Source organism: Danaus plexippus, assembly GCF_018135715.1.
Source record: "Danaus plexippus chromosome 13 unlocalized genomic scaffold, MEX_DaPlex mxdp_15, whole genome shotgun sequence".
In the NCBI taxonomy this organism is placed as follows: domain Eukaryota; kingdom Metazoa; phylum Arthropoda; class Insecta; order Lepidoptera; family Nymphalidae; genus Danaus; species Danaus plexippus.
Window position 1 is genome coordinate 3463894 of NW_026869849.1, and position 20757 is coordinate 3484650.

At 31.3% G+C, this 20757-nt stretch overlaps 3 protein-coding genes across 8 annotated transcripts in view; 1 reads left to right on the top strand and 2 right to left on the bottom strand.

The window, feature by feature from the left end:
- The first annotated feature begins 423 nt into the window (after positions 1–423).
- On the top strand, positions 424–9274 carry LOC116770068 (protein FAM117B-like). The gene is made up of 7 exons (XM_061527658.1): positions 424–1168; positions 1593–1720; positions 1998–2145; positions 2677–2816; positions 3844–3943; positions 4854–4957; positions 5230–9274. The coding sequence occupies exons 1-7, from the start codon at positions 955–957 to the stop codon at positions 5362–5364; spliced, it is 969 nt and encodes a 322-aa protein (XP_061383642.1). The 5' UTR covers positions 424–954; the 3' UTR covers positions 5365–9274.
- A 531-nt stretch (positions 9275–9805) lies between these two features.
- On the bottom strand, positions 9806–10707 carry LOC116770172 (DNA-directed RNA polymerase II subunit Rpb4). The gene is made up of 3 exons (XM_032661534.2): positions 10494–10707; positions 10239–10419; positions 9806–10015 (listed from the first exon to the last, which is right to left on the bottom strand). Exons 1-3 carry the CDS (start codon positions 10552–10554, stop codon positions 9841–9843), a joined length of 417 nt encoding a protein of 138 aa, XP_032517425.1. The 5' UTR covers positions 10555–10707; the 3' UTR covers positions 9806–9840.
- A 2750-nt stretch (positions 10708–13457) lies between these two features.
- LOC116770031 (uncharacterized) overlaps positions 13458–20757 on the bottom strand; it is a 41222-nt gene continuing 33922 nt past the window's right edge. For all 6 annotated transcript variants that reach the window (XM_032661364.2, XM_032661363.2, XM_032661367.2 and 3 more), the window contains exons 2-3: positions 15666–15907; positions 13458–15244 (exon numbers count right to left, since the gene is read on the bottom strand). In XM_032661364.2, coding sequence (XP_032517255.2) covers positions 14939–15244; positions 15666–15907 — 548 coding nt within the window. In that variant the 3' untranslated portion in view covers positions 13458–14938. The remainder of the gene's footprint in view (positions 15245–15665; positions 15908–20757) is intronic.

The window sequence follows — 20757 nt, forward strand, 5'->3', positions numbered from 1 at the left end:
GTACCTATAACTAATATCGACCTGTTGCATTATTATACGAAGCTGATGATCAAGTTCACGACTTACAGCTTATATATTTTCAGATAGACTTTATATATATAACTAGTTCTAAATATTTAGAACTAGTTATCAACCTATAGGAAGGACAACAATGACCTTCTGTGATCTGTCTCTATATTAATGCATAATTTTGTTCATAATATTTACGTATATAGATATGATGGTATAATTTATGGAAGTAAATAGTAAGTTCAAACAGAAACATAAAATCATAGTTTAGTATCTAATTCTATTGAATCCTATTTAATTAAATTTGATTTATGAGCTCCAACTAATGGTGCTTATAACAATGATAAAGAATATTTATGATAGATTATTAAAATCATAGCAACACTTGAACTAAACGTGAAACCTGCTTGAGTCTAACCCAAAGACAATCTGACATGGCGGAGTAATCAGCTGATAATTGCAATGCCGAGGAGTAGAAATAAATTGTTTCGTTTGGTTACTAATTAAAAACTTCCGCTTACTCTTATTTTCAATTATTCCATTAGAAAATTTCTATTTTGAGAAAAGATTTTTAAAAAATACTAAAGAATGGCGCGATGTCCCTTGTCATCTGTCAGTTTTATTCATTCATCCATTGTAGTGCAGAAAAAAATGTGACTTGTTTGATAAATTCTGTTTTATTCAATAAGTGTTAGGTGAAGAATAATATCTGGCGTTCTTTATTTATTTCTTGTTTTATGCATACACTGTTAACCGCACTATATGCTGAGATCTCTATATACACACAAAGCAGTCTTTTATATGGCCTAACAAATCCTCTTTACAAAGAATCTTGGCGGCGTCGGCGGTTTATGTTGTTTCATTGGACATTGATGTGTTGTTTTATGCAAATGTTATAGTAAGCGTGATTACCTTTTTGAAGTGCGTGTAATAATAATCTCGAAAATGTCGGGTCGTGTCCGAAAACAATCCGATTGTCCTGTGGGCAAACAGGGCCCTATGAGGGCGACATTGCCGGTGTCATCTGTTATGAAAGGCGGCAGTCTTAAAAAGAACGCTGCGAACAGTCCGACGCTGTCACCAACTAACTTGTGGCGTCGAATATCACCAGATCACGCGCTCTCTGGTCAAAGGAGTCCAGGTGCTGTCAACTACAAAGGTGGGTAGTTTTGTTTTTTATCTTTTGTCAGACATTTTAAAATAAAAGTCAGTATTGGATGTAGCATTTACATAATGTACCCGTAAATGATTCGGTATAGTGTGTTCTTGTTAAAATCTCAATTACAATTGTGGTATAAATCAAACTCCAGGATACTTAGTTGTACTTTAGAGGAAAACAAGAAGGGATTTCTTGCCTTTTTCTTCAAATAACCATTGGGCATGGACGGTAAAACTTTTTATTTTAATTTTTTTAGACTGCTTTTCTAACAATATCAAGATTATTATTATTGAACATTAAATACTTGCTCAGATATACAGAAAACAACTTTAAAATATAGATTTAATAATTTTTTTTGAATATCATCTTAATTTTGCTATAGGCAAATGTTAGGATATGCAATGAAATGCAAAATTATTTGCAGGCAAGGGAAGATTTGGTTCAAATGTCATCAGACGCACAGCATCTTTAGATACACTATATCACAAAGGACAATGGCCTAGAGACTTCTACTTCCATGCCGGGCAACTACAAGTTGATAAGTCGACACAAGTAAGACTAGTACTAACATTATTCACTAGCATTGAGTGCTAATTGTTAAATTTTAATTCATTTTAATATTAATCTTTATTATTTCTTTGTATTTTGGGTCACATATAATGTGAATTTTAGTACTTACCAGTACAATGCAAAGAAATATAAAAATACCCTCATGTTATTGAATGATGATGATAATTAACTTAAATATTTAATGAGTTGATATAAGTCAGTCATTAAAGTTTCTTAAATTAGTTACTTGATTTTTTCTTAGAAGCATGTTTAATCCTAGACAGATGATGGTGGCGGAGTATCCGGTCGTTCATCCCGAGGTTCAGATGATGATAAATTTGATCGTTTTCTGAGGAGCCGTCTACAAAGACCACACAAACCTTCAGCATCCGGTGATTATTCATCTCATTCAATGAGTCCTGGACTATGTAAGATATTTTTTTTATTACTTTAGATGTAGAGAGTTACACTTTTATTTTTATATTAACTTGTAAGGATTTGTTGTGTTAATCAATAATAGTCACAAGAATATTACAATATTTGATTTTTATTTTTCTATAAAACATTGTCTATTAATAAACAATGAGAAATTTTAAATAAAATTTGTCAAGAAAAAAAGATAGTGCCTTAACTATTTCAAATATACTTTGGAACAAAAAATATAATACAAAAAACAGTGAAATTAAATATTTGGTGTATTTTGATACAAGTTTTGAAATTTTCTTTTATAGTGGCCTGAAATGTTAGGAGAATTAATTATCAAATCGAATTGCATATAATTATCATTCTATTACATATATTTTAGATTTCTTATATCTATTTTACATATATAAAAAAATTGTATGAAATAATGATATCCAGCTGGAATATTCAAAAATCATGGTAATTTATAATAATCTTCACTGAAATAGTCACACAAAGACGCACAGTTTTATTAATGTATTTAACTATAATTGCAGGGTGTCGTTTCGGCACTGGCAGTGTTTCGCTACGACCAGCTCGATCATCGGTCGAAGGGTTGAACCAAGAGATAGAAGGACTTGTTCTCTGTCCTGCCAGTGGTACTCAGACACCATATCTGGATAGACTAAGAGATAAGGTGAGTTAAAATTTATATGTAATAATTATTGTAAGTTCAATTATAGTTATTTATCGTATTGATAATTTTATTGAGAAACTTTCATTACATGTGAGTATTTTCATCTAAATTTATTTTTGAGTTTAAGTATATATTTATAAATGTTGTGGTGGCCTGGAGGTTAAAGGCCCGTCGCTCACACGCGTGGGCGCGGGTTTGAATCCTGGCAAGTACCAATGTGATCTCTTCATATGTACTTTCTAAGAGTATTTAGACACCACTGACATAAGGTGAAGGAAAACATCGTAGGGAAATCTGGTCTTATAATTTCAAATTATAAGATTGAAATCGCCAACCCATCTTGAGCAAGCGTGGTGATTAATGCTCTAACATTCTCCATGTGAGAAGAGCTCTTTTACTCAGCAGTGGGCTCCGATAAGCTGATGATGATATATATAAAGTTTCCATTTTGATTTGAATTAACTCTTTTTCATGTTTTGTTTATCTAAATATATATAATAATAAAATTCTATCTATGTGCACACTACCACTCATATAGTTCATAAATCTTAACAAACATTCCTCATTATTTAAGTCTTAGATACCATTAGTGTAAAGGGAAGATATTTTAAATCAATGCAAACCAAAAACTATGTTTGCAATAAAAGTATGACTTCTCCGTCAAAATTCAAAAATAACAATTTTATGTTACAAACAAAATTACGTTATTGTAATTTTTTTTTTTTTAATCAACAGCTAAATGACATTCAGGGGACAGATGTTAATAGCGGTTTGAAAAACATGAGGGGGGTTATTCGATGACTTTAATTACACGTAACGATAATAATCTCACATGACAAATGTTTTAATGTTGAAACGTTAAACATGTTAATTTTATTTCATTTCAAGTGTAGCAACAACTTTCTTTTTACCTTGAATTTTATATCTCTTAAATACCACATGATGATTTTTATACTACATGTCACTTATAGATTTAAATTTAATGATTAAGGATGTATAATAATTTGTATATTGATATATATTCCAGGTGACTCCTGAAGGTCATCGTGCACCTCTCGCTGAACTCTTGAGACGCTCCGTTAACACCCAAACTCCACATGACCTTTGTCACACAGCCCACTCTTCAGGTAATGTTATTATTGTAATCAAATTTCATTCATACAGACAATATTACCATCTATATAATATTAAAATCTTAAAACTTAAATTATTTACTATCATGCTTTAACTGTTATTAATTATTATCTACATATATTAACTTGCATTAATTATTATTTTACTTTATATTTTTTAATATTTTATTATCTTCTTGAACGTTTACTAATCTTATCTATTGGTCTGGTATTAAATATCAAAACACAACTGGATATAGATCCGCCATCCCGAGGATCACTCTCCAGTGCCGGTTCGGCTGAGCTCCTTGCAACAGGTCTAACATTATCTGTACTTAAGTCTGTGGCACGCCGCAATTATTTATATAATCTGTACAGAATTATGTTAATAAATTTAATCTGTATAGAATAATTTCAATTAAAATTTAATGTAATCTGTATACATTTGGTTTTAGTTTAATGTGTATGGACATAAAATTATATAAATGTTAAAAATGAGATTGCAGCATGCGTACAGTCTATCCCCCAGCAACATTACAAGTATTGTGCACTAAAATAATTTTTAAGCATGAGGTTTTAGTTTAAAACTTTTGTACAATTACGTGAACATAATTTCAACTATGGTTGAATATCGCCAAAAATATGTAGACCATGATCATTGCTTTAGTATACATTTCAACACCCTACCAAGTTATTTTTAATGCAACATAATAGATAAGTATGTTAGTGGAATCAGACATAGGATATTTTTATCGTATTTATAGAATATGTTGAAAAACCCAAATAAAACACCTCTAGAAGTGTGTGGTTTCAAAGATAGACATATTTATTTTGTAGTGTTTGCATAGGAAAGGTTTTTGCTTATTTTTAACATTTAATTATATAATGAACTGAGTGTTATTTCGTTCTATAATATTGTTTTCAGGTGGCAGCGTATGCTCATCTCCAGATCTTGATGGTTCCAAACTGGGTACATCCCCTCAAATCAATAGATTCCTAGCACGTGAACCTCCAGATGGTTGTGAAAAGGTAAGGATGAATTGATTATTTCACTTAAAAAGAAAACTGACTGTAGAATTTTTCTGACAGGAACAAAATAAGCCTATACAATTCAAATGGCGAGTGCTTTTTTTTTATATTCAATAAATGTACTCAAAATGTCGCCTATTTTTTATATTCTTGTTTGATTAAAAATTCATTAAAAGTGAAAACTTATCTCATGGACTCGAACTTGATCTCGGACTTTAATGTTAATCAGTTATATGATAAAGGCTTCATACAATCATGTCAACATTTTTCAGGTGAACCTAAAAGCCGGTGAGGGTTCGTATTCGGAGGCAATATCTGTGATGAAGCCGGCTGTTCCCGCGTTCACACTGCGGCCGTCCCTCGGCTCCGCCTTCCAGCCACTGAACCCGCTGCACCCACCACACTGATACCCGCCACCCGCGGAGGCTCACTTCGCTAGACTGGTCCGGATGGCCTTCTGCTGCTTCGCGCCGCGTTAAATCCGACCTCTAGCGCATGTAACCTCCTTGTGCGGGATTTTTATATGTACCTGGCTGAACCGGTTTTTTTTTTCTTTTGTCATTAAACGATTGGACGGTTAAAACTTTTTGTGCCGTGATTTAAAAAAAAAAATATAATGTCACATATTCAATGACTTCTATTAGAAGATTATATAACAAACAATGACAGATATTTTTGGATGAAATATTGTATTTTATTGAGTAGATTATTTAATATTTTCTAAATTTAATGAAAAATCTCCTATAGGCTACATGAAGAAATACTGTCTTTTGCATTAATATAAAATTTATACAAACATTGATTAAAATAGTCTCTATGTTCCTGTCGCATGAAGTAATTATACATAACATATCTGGCTAAAGAAATTTTTGATTGAAAAAAATAATCTACTCAATAAACAAAGACTGCAAAACAAATTGAATGATAAAACTTACGCTAGTTCTGTTGTACACTTCTCTAAACTAGACATAATAAACTTAAAATTTGTCAAATAAACATTTACCACCTAAGATAAATGAAACAAAGAGTCTTTAAATAATAATACCAATGTGTAAATGGAGATATGTGATATAATAGCTAGAAGCATTTTTATAGTTTCGAGAGAGTTCAACAGAATATCCACAGATGACACAATAATAATTATATTACGGTTATAACCAACACATACCATTCGATTCGATTCTGGTTTATTGTATCTCTTTGATCTAGACATAAGTTGTACTAACCCATTAACGAGTACGTAGTCATCTATGCAGTAGTGACAATAATAATAATTGTATATAAGTTAAATTTTTCTGTTTGAATACTTTATTAGAATGCATATCTAATAAGCATTTAAAGATGACACTATGTACATTCAATATTTTATTGATAAAACCAAAGTCATAACCTACATTTGCAACAATATTGAAACACGCTTGTACATGTTAGCCATTCATTAGTATATCCTTACTAAAAGGCAATAATATGCCATTATTTGTTTAGTTTTATTTACTGTATATAAGTATGCTGTGGTTATAGTGACAGATACAAAATGAAGAGTGACTGAACATTGGTTTGATCTCAGATGTTATTTTAATTTGTTCATACATATACATACTCATAAACTTTAAAAATGGACATTCTTTAACGCCTGGTTAATCTGTGTATTCTTTTTTTTTCTTATTGATGATACTGTTATATCTGTTTTTAAAAATGTCTCCAGAGTTTCTATGCAAATACATCTTCTAAATAAACTTTACCCGACAAGCATCTGTTATAGTTGAAGAAAAAAATAACATGTATACTGTTAATGATCTGGAGACATTTTTCAGGAAGAAAAAAAAAGAATATCAATCGCTCTATACAGATGAATCCAATCAAACAACTGTCAAATTCTAATGAGAGTGTCCATTTTCGAAAGAACAACACCATATAAGCAAGCAATTGAAATTAGTAATTTTTTTTTTAAACAAATGTAATTACAACTTCATCCTTGGTGATAAAAACAATTTGGACCAAAATTCACAAGGGCAGGAACGTCTGTAACGGTAGGAGTAAAATTGAATCGGAGAGGTTTTTCTATGAGATAGCTTTAAATTATGGGATTTGAAATACGAATGTGGAAGAAGGTAGACTGATTTTTTTAAAATCTTTACTCGTGCTTTGACACAGGTCTCATTGACTATGTAATGTGAGTGATTGAAATGTACACTCGAATAATACACGCGACAGTCCCGGCGGCCGAGATCTGGAGCTCTATGTAACTGGTGACGTGTAAATAGAAAAAGCAAATGTTTCGGACTGTACATAACGCGTTGGCGGGGGAGGGTTCGGATGTCTGCACCGGGCGGATGGATAGACACGGTATTCGTTTTATATCTTTTGGATAGGGAAGATGGACCATGCCAATTGGATCTCTCGTTTTGGCCAAAACGCATTTCTATCATCGAGACTGATTATGTAGAATGTTGAAAACATAGTTAGATCTGCTTTATTATTTTTTAAAAAGTTTTTTAAAATGACGACGGCGAATATATATTTTGGACGGGCTCACCTTTGGAATATAGAGTTTATTGATACTTGACATTGCTCAAATCGAAATTTTTTATTAAGAGCCACTTATGATATATGCCGAATTTCTTAATATTATAAACATTGTGATTGTAAACATCTATGTATTATAATTCATATATTGTATTGAATATATTATAATTTAACAGATTAATGTGATATGTATGTGAATATTTGTTACTCGACAACTGGGTACTGGTGTGGAGGATGGAGTAGGGGGGAATGACAGACGTTTGTTGGAAGTGAGTTGTGAAGTGTTATCGAAGGTGCTGTGTGAAGTGTAGTGCCGGCTGTCACTGGATCGGTAGTGTTGATGAAGTGCTTTGGACGAACTGTTTAGCTACGGTTTGATGTTAATGTGACAAGAATTGAACTTTGCAAGTTTTTTTGGTGATGTACAAATACTTTCATCATTGTTTTAGTAAAGTATGTATGTAGATTACAAATATTCAGTAGTATTATACAAGCCAATCATCTATAATTTCACGATCATAAGTAGTTAATATGTAATAATAGTCTATGCTGTGCAAGAAAAAGAAAACATTAAAATATGGAAGATGAAGCCGAGCCAGTATTTAAAATCCGGATTACTGTGTAGATTTCTGTCATAAGTGCAATATTTAGCTGTAATGTTGACAAATATTGTAGCAGACCGTGTACTTCGTTAAACATTTGAAATGTTCCGCTTTAGAAGTGAATATTGTTTGTTCTCCTCAGATCTTGTGCTTAGTTTCACGTTTATACATATTGTACAGTGTGTCAATGTTTATAGAAGGCTTTATATTTGCATTACTTCCTGTTGGCTTCCTCAATGTTAATAGTTATCCACACATGAAACCCCATAACAATATTATGCTTTACTAACATAATACTTACAATATTTAGATGTATGTCACAGGTCCAGGTTGTACTTTAGGATTTATCTTTTCCCATTGTCGTTACCTAATTTAAGGTTTTAGTATGTTTAGGTGATCCGAAATATTAGCTGTTAATAAATGTGTGCTATAAAGGTACCCTTACCACTTAATGTTATGTAATCCACTGTTTGCAGTGAGCCTTCTACATAAAGTTGTTAGCACATACAGCATTACAGTTGCATATTAAAACATCATTTAATTTAATAATCAAAACAACTTTATGCAGAAATGCAATTTTTTTTTTTAAAGTACATGAAAGATATTTTTGTATGTTCAGGGTAGGTGATATGCAAGATGTACCATAAAAGTAACTTTGCTAGGATCTTAGATTTGATAGTTCTTTTATAGATGGTTAACATTATTTTAAAGTTTGCTTTTAGATGATTGATAAGTTTGTAATTTTTATTACTATGATATTAGATTAAATACTAACATAAAAACTAAACCAAAAGTGCCCATTGAGATAAGTTTATAATTCAAGCAAGCCTATTGTTCAGCATATTGTTAAAGAATAATGTTTAGGCGACAAAATTAGTAAATAAGAAAAATTATCAAAGCATTGTTGAGTTTTAGTTTTCTAAAATTGTTGAGGTTTATAAAAAAAAAAATGTATTTTTTTTTACACACAGTGTTGAACAAGAGGTTTGCTTTTAGAGGCATTAATTAACATCAATAATAATAATAGTATCTATTTTAAGTAATGATAAGAATGGTTTTATTATAGTTTTGTTTCAGAAAAGAAATTCTAATTACTATTTTATGTTTCCAATATTTTATAACTTTACCTGTTTTCATTGTATTGTATCTTGCTGTATTGCAGACATATCCAATATACAGACTGATTTAAGGACTGGCTTTTTATTTTTATACACTTACATATAAGTTGATGCATGTATAACACAATCAATCAATATTAACAAAATAAGTCATAACATGAAAGTAAAGATGAGTCTACACTCCCTAAATATATCAGTAATCTTACAGTTTTGTAATTGTCATATTGTAAGCCTGGCTTTCAAGGCTTTTTATATATGTATGTATACATTTGCCATGTGTTTTTGCAGTGGGTTTTGATTAAAACTCCGTTTGTTGCGAGACAAATCTTATTTCAAGATCAATAAATCAAAGTTCAATCATTTTCAACTACAAGACCTTTAATTATATTTATAATTTGTTTAAGATTCCTTTGTAATTTTAAAACACAGTTTTTTTTATCTATTTAATATTGTTAGTGTCCTATGAAGATTTCTTAACATTCCAAATAACATTATGCTAGAAATGCAGTGGGACATACAAATAATTGCTCTTAAAGTAAACTCTTCAGAGACAATCTTCAAAATTATGTTCTTCTATAATTGAAAATAAATAAAAAGGCACATGGGTATTAATTATAGATATATTTTTTAAACATGTTTAGTATTGGATACTTCGTTTTGTTTGTATGTCATCTAACAATATTCTGAGTTCCTCGTCTTCAAACCTCCCTTCAAGTGATGGGATAAGAGCTTTAGCTTCTTCGGGTGTTTCGGGACATAAATTTGCTAAACTGGCTACTTCAAACTTATGTAATTTTTTAGATTGTAATAAGCTGAAAATAAGAAAAGTATTACAATATCTCTAACAATCAATGTCTAAAGACTGAGGGCCAGCTCACTACACTTACATATTTTGATAATGAATGAACAACACTGATAAATAAATTTCATTTATGTCTATTTCCGGAAATTGTCCAAATGCTAGAGCTAACTCTTGCTACTTTTCTACAATTCATAAATAATATTATTTGAAGAAAATAAACATATCTAACTTACTTTCTTACTGCTGTTATGGTCTCTTTGTTTTTAAACTTTTTAAACATGTTTGTATAGGTCAGTGTTTTCATAAAAACTTCAGAAAATTCTTGTTCCTCCTCCGCGGATTCGTTTTGTGCTTTTCTATGCTCTAGTAACATATCGACTTCGGATATTAATAAAGTTTCTGCATTTTCGAATTCTGTAAAGACAAATTAATATTAATAACGTTGTAATTATTTGCAGCATTTCGTTAAAAAAAATGAGTTATCCAACCTTTTGGAAATTGTAAATCCGCTGCGTCTTCTTCTACCACGTCTTGTAGCGGTCCAGACATATTATGAACGTATTTATTTGTTACTTAAAGTAATTAAAGTATTTCTTTAAAAATACTTAGAGACTTATGTGAATGTTTTTGTTCCTTTAATTTAAATTGGGGACAACTTAAAATATGAATTGTTTGTATTGTATGCGGTACTATGTGTCAAGTTCGAACAAAATTGACATTTACTGAATAATCAAAATCACAGATTACAGTCAACTTAAAATATGTATTTAATTAAAAAAGATAGAGATGTAAAAGAAAACTTGCATTTTTATTTATTTATATACATTTTAAAACACTTTATAGAATGGTTATCATATGAAAAAGATTTCCTAATTTTCTTAAAATGGTCGCTTTGCTTGTTGCGTTTAAAATGTTGCTCCAATAATTGCTATTTAATAGACTTGAATATTTGAAAAATTCAAATTGTTTTTTTTTTTAAGAAAACTTGTTTTTTTTAACTATTATAATTGCACTTCTTTTCCGAAATTAACTGAAATATATTTCCCACTGGTGTGTTGTGTAAGTTGCCTTATAAATTTATTTATTAGCTAACAATCAGAACAATAAATGGGTGGGTATTTTAAAACAGAACAATAAATGGGTGGGTATTTTAAAAATAAGAGTGTAACGTAAGCGCAATGTATTAAAAATTAAACGAACATCGCCAGTACACCACCGTTGTATGGATAAAATATCGTACAAACGTATAACGTTGCTGAATCCGCGAAACAAACACCTGGCCGTGTGAACCAGTAAGTTCCGGTTACAATTGAGGCATAGGTTATAAGTTTTAATTATGTAATTCTTATTAATTAATGTAATTTACATATTATAAGTAAGTTTCGTAGTTGTCCTAGGAACTCTGTACTATTTAAATGAAACTTATAATTTTCGGATTATACTACGCATATTTTATTATTTTAAAAACTACTTACTCCCGACGTTTCGGTTACTTTTCAGCAACCATGATGACGGGCAGACGAGATGTGAATGACTATTGAATTATCGACTACGTATTTAATACAAAAGGTATTGTTTTTATATTTATAGCTATTACTAAACGTCCAAGTACTAAAACAACTGTAACTTGATGTGACTGTTACGGTTACCACATTAAGATCTTATCTGTACGATGATAATCACTTTCCTTAGAGATCCAAAGAAAGTGATTAAGGCCAACAGAAAAAGAAAGGAATGACATGATAAAGGACGTTCGTCTACAAAAAATACAGAGAAGCTTCGACGTTGTATTAAATATGATTTTTTTCATTTCATAAATAATAGTAGATAGTGTCTGTGTGCAATAATAATAAAATGTAACTTTTTTGAAATTAACACAAAAAGCCCTAAATTCAATCCCTACTATACCTGTACATATATTATGACTTCGTTTTATTAATAACTGTGGATTCAAATTAGAAAAGATTTGGTTTTATTAAAACAAATTAGACAAATATACATTAATAGAGAAATTTCTCATTATGTCCTCGAAAATAATTAAACAACTTAATTTTTTACTTGTAATTATTATTTATTTGTTAATTATTTCGCTTTAGCTAGTCTATCGTCAAAATTAGTCCCTTATACGGAATCCTTATAATACTCATTTCTTCTGTCTATCTGTTAATACCCTTTAATGTCTGTAATATCTTAGATATTAAGCTGCAATTAATACTTTAGAACCAGGTTTATTACTAATGAAACAGTGATCAAAATTAACTTCTGGTTATTAAAAATAAATCTGTTAACAGGAAATAACGGTTGTTATATAAGAATATTATTTTTTGTTGTTATATACTCAGCTAGTATTTTTTTGGATTGAAGACAGCGCTGCCGATAGAGTGTGATATATATATATATATATATTGCATTATAAGTTTCTCATTGATTTTAATACTGATGACCACGAGGACGAAGCCAGTGTCAATTAATTATTAGTTTATAAATCTTGACGTGGTAGAGCCTGGCTATGATAGAGTTACTACCGCTCAAACATAAGCTGGCTCGACCGGGGAAGTACCACCCTCTCACAGAAGATCGGTGTGAAGTAGCCTTTAGTGGCTGCGTTCCGTCCGAAGAGTGAACAGTCGGTTGCCCTTTCCCTATTCCCGTTCTTTCCTGCCCTTTGGCAGGAATGAGCGGGAATAAGGGGGTGGGAATAAGGAAAGCCTTATTAACACCCCTCCCTTTTCCTCAACAGTCAAGGTTGGCAACGCATTCGCAACATCTCTGTTGCGGATGTCCATGGGCGACGGTCACTACTGCCCATCAAGTAGGCCGTCTGCTCGTTTTCCACCTTTCACATAAAAAAGAGTATAGTTACGGCAACCGATGTTAATGTATAAGGATAACAGTTTTCAAATGACAAAAATAAGTTGGCTTCATAACATAGTTTTAGCGTGGGAAATGGTCCTTAAAATTATAAAGTTGATATTCACAAAATATTCCACAATTCCAGAGCGAATGAGGCTATAATGAGGCATAATAACGAAAATATCATAGAATAAGTTCAAGTAACGGCATCATAAATTTTTCACATCCATCAGATGTGTCCGATAGGGATTTTTTTTAATATTTATTCCTATTTTATCTTCCTTCTGGTATTTCCATGAGCTTGGCGGTAAAACACGTAGGTTATTTGCAGCCAAGTATGGGATGATAGACGAGTGGTTTATTGCGAATCATTTTATCTACCACTTAAGATTATGTATTTTATTGATAGGTTTATTTATTTATAAAACAAACTATCACACAATAGTACTCTTGATACCTACGTCATATCCAAAAATAAATTTCACGTAATTTTCTTTCCATTATCGGTAATATCTATAGGTAATTGTCATTGAACGTGTAATCTACAAATCGTATTGTTTTGTTATAAAATTGTAAGGAAGGTAAAAAAAAACACATAATACGTTCGCAACAACATTTATTTCATATGTACACTCAAATTTTGTTATTCTGTAAAATGTACAAATAATAAATGCACAACATCAGCATTGTAAACCGCAGTCGATATAACAAACGGGCGACTTCACAAATATTACAAATTGGTCCCGATTATAAAGTTCACAGACTTACAGGATATTTACAAAGATCCGATTAAAAATTTGGAACGTATAGTTTGTCGATGAAGTGACGTAAGGCCGCATGAATACTGTCACAGTGACAAATGAATTCCAGGTGTGACAGTGACATTTTAAAATGTTTTACTTAAACCAACTGCAGTAGCATGAGTGTTACAATGATAAGAATTTTGTTTCCCTAACTTTTATTTAACTATATAATGCAAGGTGGACTGATATTTATAATTTTTATACATTTTTTTTTCTCTAAGATCTCAAATATCTAAAGTGTACTTTTAATCTAGTGCACGACAAACTTGTACAGATACAAAATAAGGCTGGTTCATTACTAAAAACTTCTTTCCATAGTCATTAATTAGGGACTAGAATAGAAACAAGCTAAATGTTATCAAAAATAATTATTAATTAACCGTCGAAGTGACGTCAAACTCCGGACAATAAATCGAATTGCGATTAATTTTAAACAACAGTTACACAACTTAACAACATATGCAATTATCACAAGTCACTAGCTACCCAGTAAATGACACATACTGGAGTGCCAATAATTATAACTATATTATTATAGTATTACTATATTTATATAAATTTTGATATGGTATAAATTGACGGAAAACGCCGAAGCATCATGGTTATCGAATTATCGATACTTATTTATTAAATGCGTAGATCTTTTAGGATAAGTCCCATCACTAGTGATTATAAATTTCATTGCTAATTTTTTTCGTTATTTAATCAATGAACTGAACACATGTTTAAGGTGTTAATTGAGCAAAGAGCGATGTTATATGCTCTATACAATATACGCTGAAATTATGATTAAGTAATACTGTACCGAATTATTAAAAAACTACAATCAATTTATTTTTACGTCAGTTTATATTTAATAATGGCACAGCGCTGTTATTGCTTTTAAATCCTACGTCAAAACGGTCAACGGTAATAAAGATATGTATTTTTTTTTTCTTTTTCATAACCATAACGTGCGAGTGCATGTCACGTGAAGAGATTACGATGCATCCGAGGTACTTTAAACATAATTTTTTTTTTCGACGAACTAAGTTATAAATATATACAGAAGGTAGATAAATTAAGTAACTAATTATTACGTTTTAATATCACATAAGTACGCATCTTTCCTACTCCAGCTACATTAAATATATATCATTTCACGTGTATGATACATTTTTTTAATAATACATTGACCGGCGTGGCGGCTGCGAGCGGTCACCCGATGTATATGATATTCGAATCACGTCACATGAAACAGCAGTCGACTTAAAGTAACAGAACTGTCGGCCGTGGGTTCATCTGATCGCCTGTGCTGGTCTGTATGGGGGGGGCGGAGTCTTGGGGATGGGGGAATGGACGGGGGCTACGGACGATGACGTCAGAGCCTCGTCCAGCTGGCCGGGTATGACGGTGACGTCATTGGTTGTGTTGGGTGCGTGGTCCGCCCTGGCGCTGGAGGTGGCCGGCAGCAGTCTGGCCGGGTTGAGTTTGATCGCGTCGTCGTAGGTCGGCGGCGCCCCGGCGACCGTGTCGTAGTCTGGAGGCTTCTGCTGCATCGTCTCCTCGTCCGGCATCGATATTACATGGATAGGGTCGTCAATCTGTAATGTGAACGCGTCAGCAATCAATCGCCGCTATGAAAACATCTCGTAAATCGTAATCATAGTAATGCACTTTGTCTTTATCCACAGCGTTTATAGAAATGCGGAAAATGCCTTTAATCATTTAAATAAAAACACATGATTATGCAAAATGTTTAAGTTTTCCTGTTTAATGCGAGGTAATTGTAATTTTCTCTTCTTATCACAGTCAAACCTTAATCAGGATATAAATTTAAATAACTTAATGACATGATTTCTATTTACTTGAAAATATTATTCTTAGATAAGACTAATCCGTCGACTGATGACGTCATATATCGTCTAAAACACTAGGTACATTAGACCAAAAAACTCTCGAAACTTAGTACAAGTACATTGACAATAATTACGAAGTGTATATAATATATTTTCGTAAACCTACTTGGTGAGTGTCTGGCGAAGAGCGCTCATTCTGCGGCTGCCTTGCTGGTGACTGAAGCCAGCAGCACATGGCAGCACAGATGAGTAGAGCTCCGGCGACGATGCAGGCCACACCCACGTAACGAACCGGCTCCGCGTAATCCTCGGCCAGTCCCAGCCAATTGATCAGGGCGCCAGCGCACAACAGCACCATGCCATAGCGGTATGGGCGCTGCGACTGTCTCCCCTCATCTAAGGACATCCCTATAACAATAATAACAACATGAATTCAAATAAAATATAACATGTATACTGAATACGGACCAATTCTTAAATATAGCTTATAACAGTTCTTTAAACCGTTTAGAATTTGTCACTAACGTCACTTGATATTGAGACATCTCCTGTACTCATAGTGCGAGTGTTAAAGTTAATAATGTGAATATATTGAAGTTTCTTTATAAACTTATTTATGTTAACAGATGTGTCAAATAAAAAACGCTATGAGTCTTTATTTGTTCATCCTCATCTCACTGTTGTATAAAAAAAAATTACCCCATAATATTTAATTACTTTTCTCTTAAATATTTTCTAGTTTGAGATCCAGGATTACATTAGAATTTATCTATGTCACTAGAACACATCGTTTCACTATAAAATTAGACGTAATTCTGTTAATGATTGTACTCATCGAGGAAAGCGCCTGTCATGCATCAGTCTGGGGCAATGACATATTATAACGGGATTCCATAGAAAAATACAAAGTTTAAAACGAAAGTTGGGAAAGTTGCGGCTTAGTTGGATTTAAAATTGAAACCATCAACAAAGCATTAAGTACTATCACAGCAATATATATAATCATGATAATGGCTTCCATTCCGAATGTATAGTAAGAAATTCAAAACATCTTTGTCCTCAAATATAAGGGAACTCGAAAGATGATTTCTATTTGAATAGACACTTAAGGAAATGCAAGTGTTTTTCATAAACTAAGCTGTGGTTTGACATTAAGAATCGAGGCCGGACAGAATACAATAGATTCTCAGGAGATGTAGGTCAAGTTCGAAGCGTGTCATTCAATGGACTCTGACACGCACTTACTAGACATTCAAATAACGTAGAATAACTAAATCTGTCTCTAAATCACAGCTTAGAAACTATTGTCTCGACAATGAACATGCAAATTAAAAATTCTTTTATTTTGAAAGTGGCTCCCCATTTGTATTGTCATTATTCTAACAAGAATAGACTGACGAAAAAAACAAAAGAGCAAGTAAAATGGATTCAAGTTAAAAAAATAATAAACAAAACAAAAGAAAAGCCCAAGTAATAGACGAGTTTTTTGGTTGAAACTTGTATTTAAGTCAGAAATTTAATAAACGTTTAAAATGTATAATATTACTGTTCTTTCCTATTTTAAGGTACATTTAAAGAAATTTATAGTATACATAAAAAAAATATGTAAATACACGGAAATAACACAATAAATAGGTTTATAAAAATTAAAAATAATTAATTATAAAAGAACTTTACACGTATTTCTCGATAGGTTAAAATTGTTTTGTATCGTGGCTGTATATATTTGCCAGACCATTTTACGTTCAGAAAAATTATCGTATTTCCGCACTTCACGAACGTTCACTACTTTGTAATATACTAATGTCACTGACACTCTGAAAACAGTGATCTCAAAATCTCAGAGTTATCTTATCGAAACGTTTTAAATAAGGCGTTGATTAAAAATACATGTCATACAAAAGATTAACAGTTCAAATTATTAATAGAAACGGGACCTGATTTTATTTATAATTTTTAATTTGAATGAAGTTTTATTTAGTTAGGAAATGTTTTTTTTTTTTTTATTGTAAGTTTGAAATTAAAATAATTTTTACAAAACCTGGTATAAAGTCCGTATAATTGCTAATTTTTTTTTGCATAATAATTAATAATATCAAATATCAATATATTCGTATCAAGTTTTTGAGCTCGGTTTTAATTTGTAATATTTAAGTTATATATAATATAATATAATTTTTTATCGACATTATATTATTTCGATTCATTGGATTTAAAAGCTTGTTTGATAATAATTCAAGAACAAATTTTCCATTCTTCATGTCTATGATCATTATGACCGAGTCTTTTTAGGAATAGGATAATTTTTTTTTGTTATCAAGGAACATTTTTATTTTTGTTATATTTGATATCTTCGCAATATATTCAAATTGTTAATATTCGATGGATACATAAATAACGTATACAATAAAAAAACTTTATCCACATATAACGTCGCCCGGTTACAATCTGCTCTTATCAAATATAAACCAGTATGAGATGTGTTCGTTTTTGTTAATACTGATTCAAAGATATCAAAGCGTTCATCACGATGACATAAATTTATAATCTGACCGCATCCATTAAACAAAACATTGTTACCTCATTTCTATTATTCAATAGATAAATAGTTGTTGGGATGTGGTATATTAATAAAACCTGCGTAAGTCTAGTTACATGGCTCACCCACGCCTCAAACTAAGGTTTCCACCCTTCGCCCACCAGCAGTTAATACGATAGCATTATATAAAAAGATTAAAAAAAAACAAAACTCAAAAATAAGAAGTATAGATAACATAAAAATTCGAACATATGTGATATTTACCGGTATACTGACATTTGTTTAAGAATTTGAATCCGTTAATGTTTGATATTAAAATTCAATCTTTATCACATAGGTTTTTAAATATCAGTTTCGAATGAAACAAGTTATTTTATCTAATATAATATGCATAACTAGTTTATTGTTAGTTTGTATAAAGATAATATGAGTTTCACTATATATATTGTCGTAAAATAATAACAGACGTCGTCTATTTATGGGATTAAATTTGTATTTAACTATGGTTTATAGTTAAATGTATTACGTTATTAAGTATATTAGAAACATAAGTAATAAAAAATAATTAAAAACATGTTTTCAGTCGCACCTGAGTTATATAATATATTACAATTATAATCTATGAAACGATATTAATGTATCGTTACAACGAAGACTTCGCGATGTGAAGACAGTCATACGATATTTACAAATATCTATAGAATATAGCTTGATGGAGGAGATGCTGCGGAAATAGACTAGATAAATGTATTCCTGAGAGGAAAGTATAGTTAGGAACTAAGAAAACGTTTGTAATATGGAAAAGTTAAAAAAAGACACGTTCATGACTCGTACTTGAGATATGTCACTTTGACAAATAACAAGTTGCCACTAAACAAGTTATACTGTTTATGCCAATGTGTCGGTAATAGAACCTCTTTACAAAATGTAAATTAGAATAAGATTCTTTTTTAAATTTTGATATATATTCTAACATTTTTAATACAATTTTTTCGTCTATCTGTAATTTTTTACACCGGAATACTAAATTGATTATTATTTAAAGTAAATCAACACGTAAGTAATATTAACACAGATGTTGGCTTTAAAAATACAATGTTATTGTATTTGTTATACAAATAAAGCGCCATATTTTATGTAACAAACGACTGAAAAGAACAATTAACGCGGAGTTATTATAATTTATTTATGCTAATATAAAATGTGCATATTACAAGACACGTATGAAACGCTGTGACACGAAAATAATTACGTGACATTATTTTTTCAAATTATTATTTCAACGATTAAATAATAATATTTTTTTACATATATCATAACAGTTAAAATTTCTTAAACAAAATATTGGTCTACAATTTTACTTTTAAATGTAATGAGACATTTATGAAAATCCAATTCAGATTTTTATGAAGCGTTATTCAAGATGTGTATAGAGTATAGTTATTAGAATGGAATAATTATAGCATATCTGTAAACATTGAATCGTTCGCAGACGCAAATCAGGAAACGTTTAGGTAAATTAAATTTTATACAAATACATTTTTAATAGTGATTCTAAATTGTGATAATTATTGGCCTGCTTTGTACGCTATGTGGTAATAAAGTAGAGTAGGATGCGGGCTTCCGCCTACTCTTGTGTTTCTATGGCTACATTATTTTATAGGTAATAATATAACAATTGATTGATTGAAGTGTGTGAACGCATCTTAGATATAAAAACTGAATTAAACACGAAGAATATCTTGCGTATTTGTTTGGGATTTGATTTACCAAAAAAAAAAAAATGCTAGTGAAAAATAAAAAAAAAATGGGAAATATTCAACATTATTTTAGTGGTTATTATACACGGGGGTCGGTTCCGAACAATGGCTATTTTTGTGTCAATTACCGGTTAAGTAGACCGTCGGTGCAATAAATTGTTAAACTTGTAAGAAGTACCGGTGTGCCCACCGACTGTATAGCCGTACACCGTGAAACTCTTTAGGGAGGGCGTCCGCGCAGAACCAGCGACGTGGTTTTTCGTTACGTGCTAAATGATTTTAATATTATTTTTAGTTTCAACTATTTACATTGGTCAATACACCTGTTTTTTATTCTGTCGTACTGATGTTCTTTAATACCCCCTATTTTTTTTATTCGATCTTCTTTCACGTGTTAGTGTGACAGTTAGTATATTAATCACGAAATATCATAACGACGGGTTACGAGAATGTGAATCGGTTCCAAGGCAAGTGAACAGAGCATCGCGTCGAGCGTTCCAAATAGCAAAGCTACGCGAATCCTTGAATTAATAATTAATTAATATAAAAAATATATAGGCAACATAATGTTTTTCGCCAATATGACATTCTTTTTCCATCTGGTACCGAGCAAGTGACCTTTTGAGGCGGAAGCCGTACGTAATAAGGCTTAACCTTCGCAAATATCACATTCAATGGTAGTAGTAGTGAAAAATACTGTACGTGCGTAACTGCATGGAATCCGTGAGCCATGGTTTATTAGGTACATGCTTATTGATATATATATCGTCTTTAGAAATACTTTTTTAAATAAGAAAAGTTTCTTGCAAAGGGATAGAAAAGGAAAAATATACATGATAAAATCTGTCAAAATTTTCACTGAATTCAATTTAATAAAAAAAAAAATCTCAGTTTCCTTTGTACATTGAAAAATCTTATCCAAGGGTAATATTATTTGTGCTACGTCCATGTATTAGCTG

Bases quoted from the DNA above. Each gene is read 5' to 3' on its own strand.
- LOC116770172 (XM_032661534.2), bottom strand. From the start codon at position 10,554: ATGTCTGGACCGCTACAAGACGTGGTAGAAGAAGACGCAGCGGATTTA. The intron at 10,420-10,493 runs GTTGGATAACTC...TTGTCTTTACAG, and splicing joins GGATTTACAATTTCCAAAAG to AATTCGAAAATGCAGAAACT. The intron at 10,016-10,238 runs GTAAGTTAGATA...TCTTATTTTCAG, and splicing joins ACCATAACAGCAGTAAGAAA to CTTATTACAATCTAAAAAAT.
- LOC116770068 (XM_061527658.1), top strand. From the start codon at position 955: ATGTCGGGTCGTGTCCGAAAACAATCCGATTGTCCTGTGGGCAAACAG. The intron at 1,169-1,592 runs GTGGGTAGTTTT...AATTATTTGCAG, and splicing joins AGGTGCTGTCAACTACAAAG to GCAAGGGAAGATTTGGTTCA. The intron at 2,146-2,676 runs GTAAGATATTTT...CTATAATTGCAG, and splicing joins TTCAATGAGTCCTGGACTAT to GGTGTCGTTTCGGCACTGGC.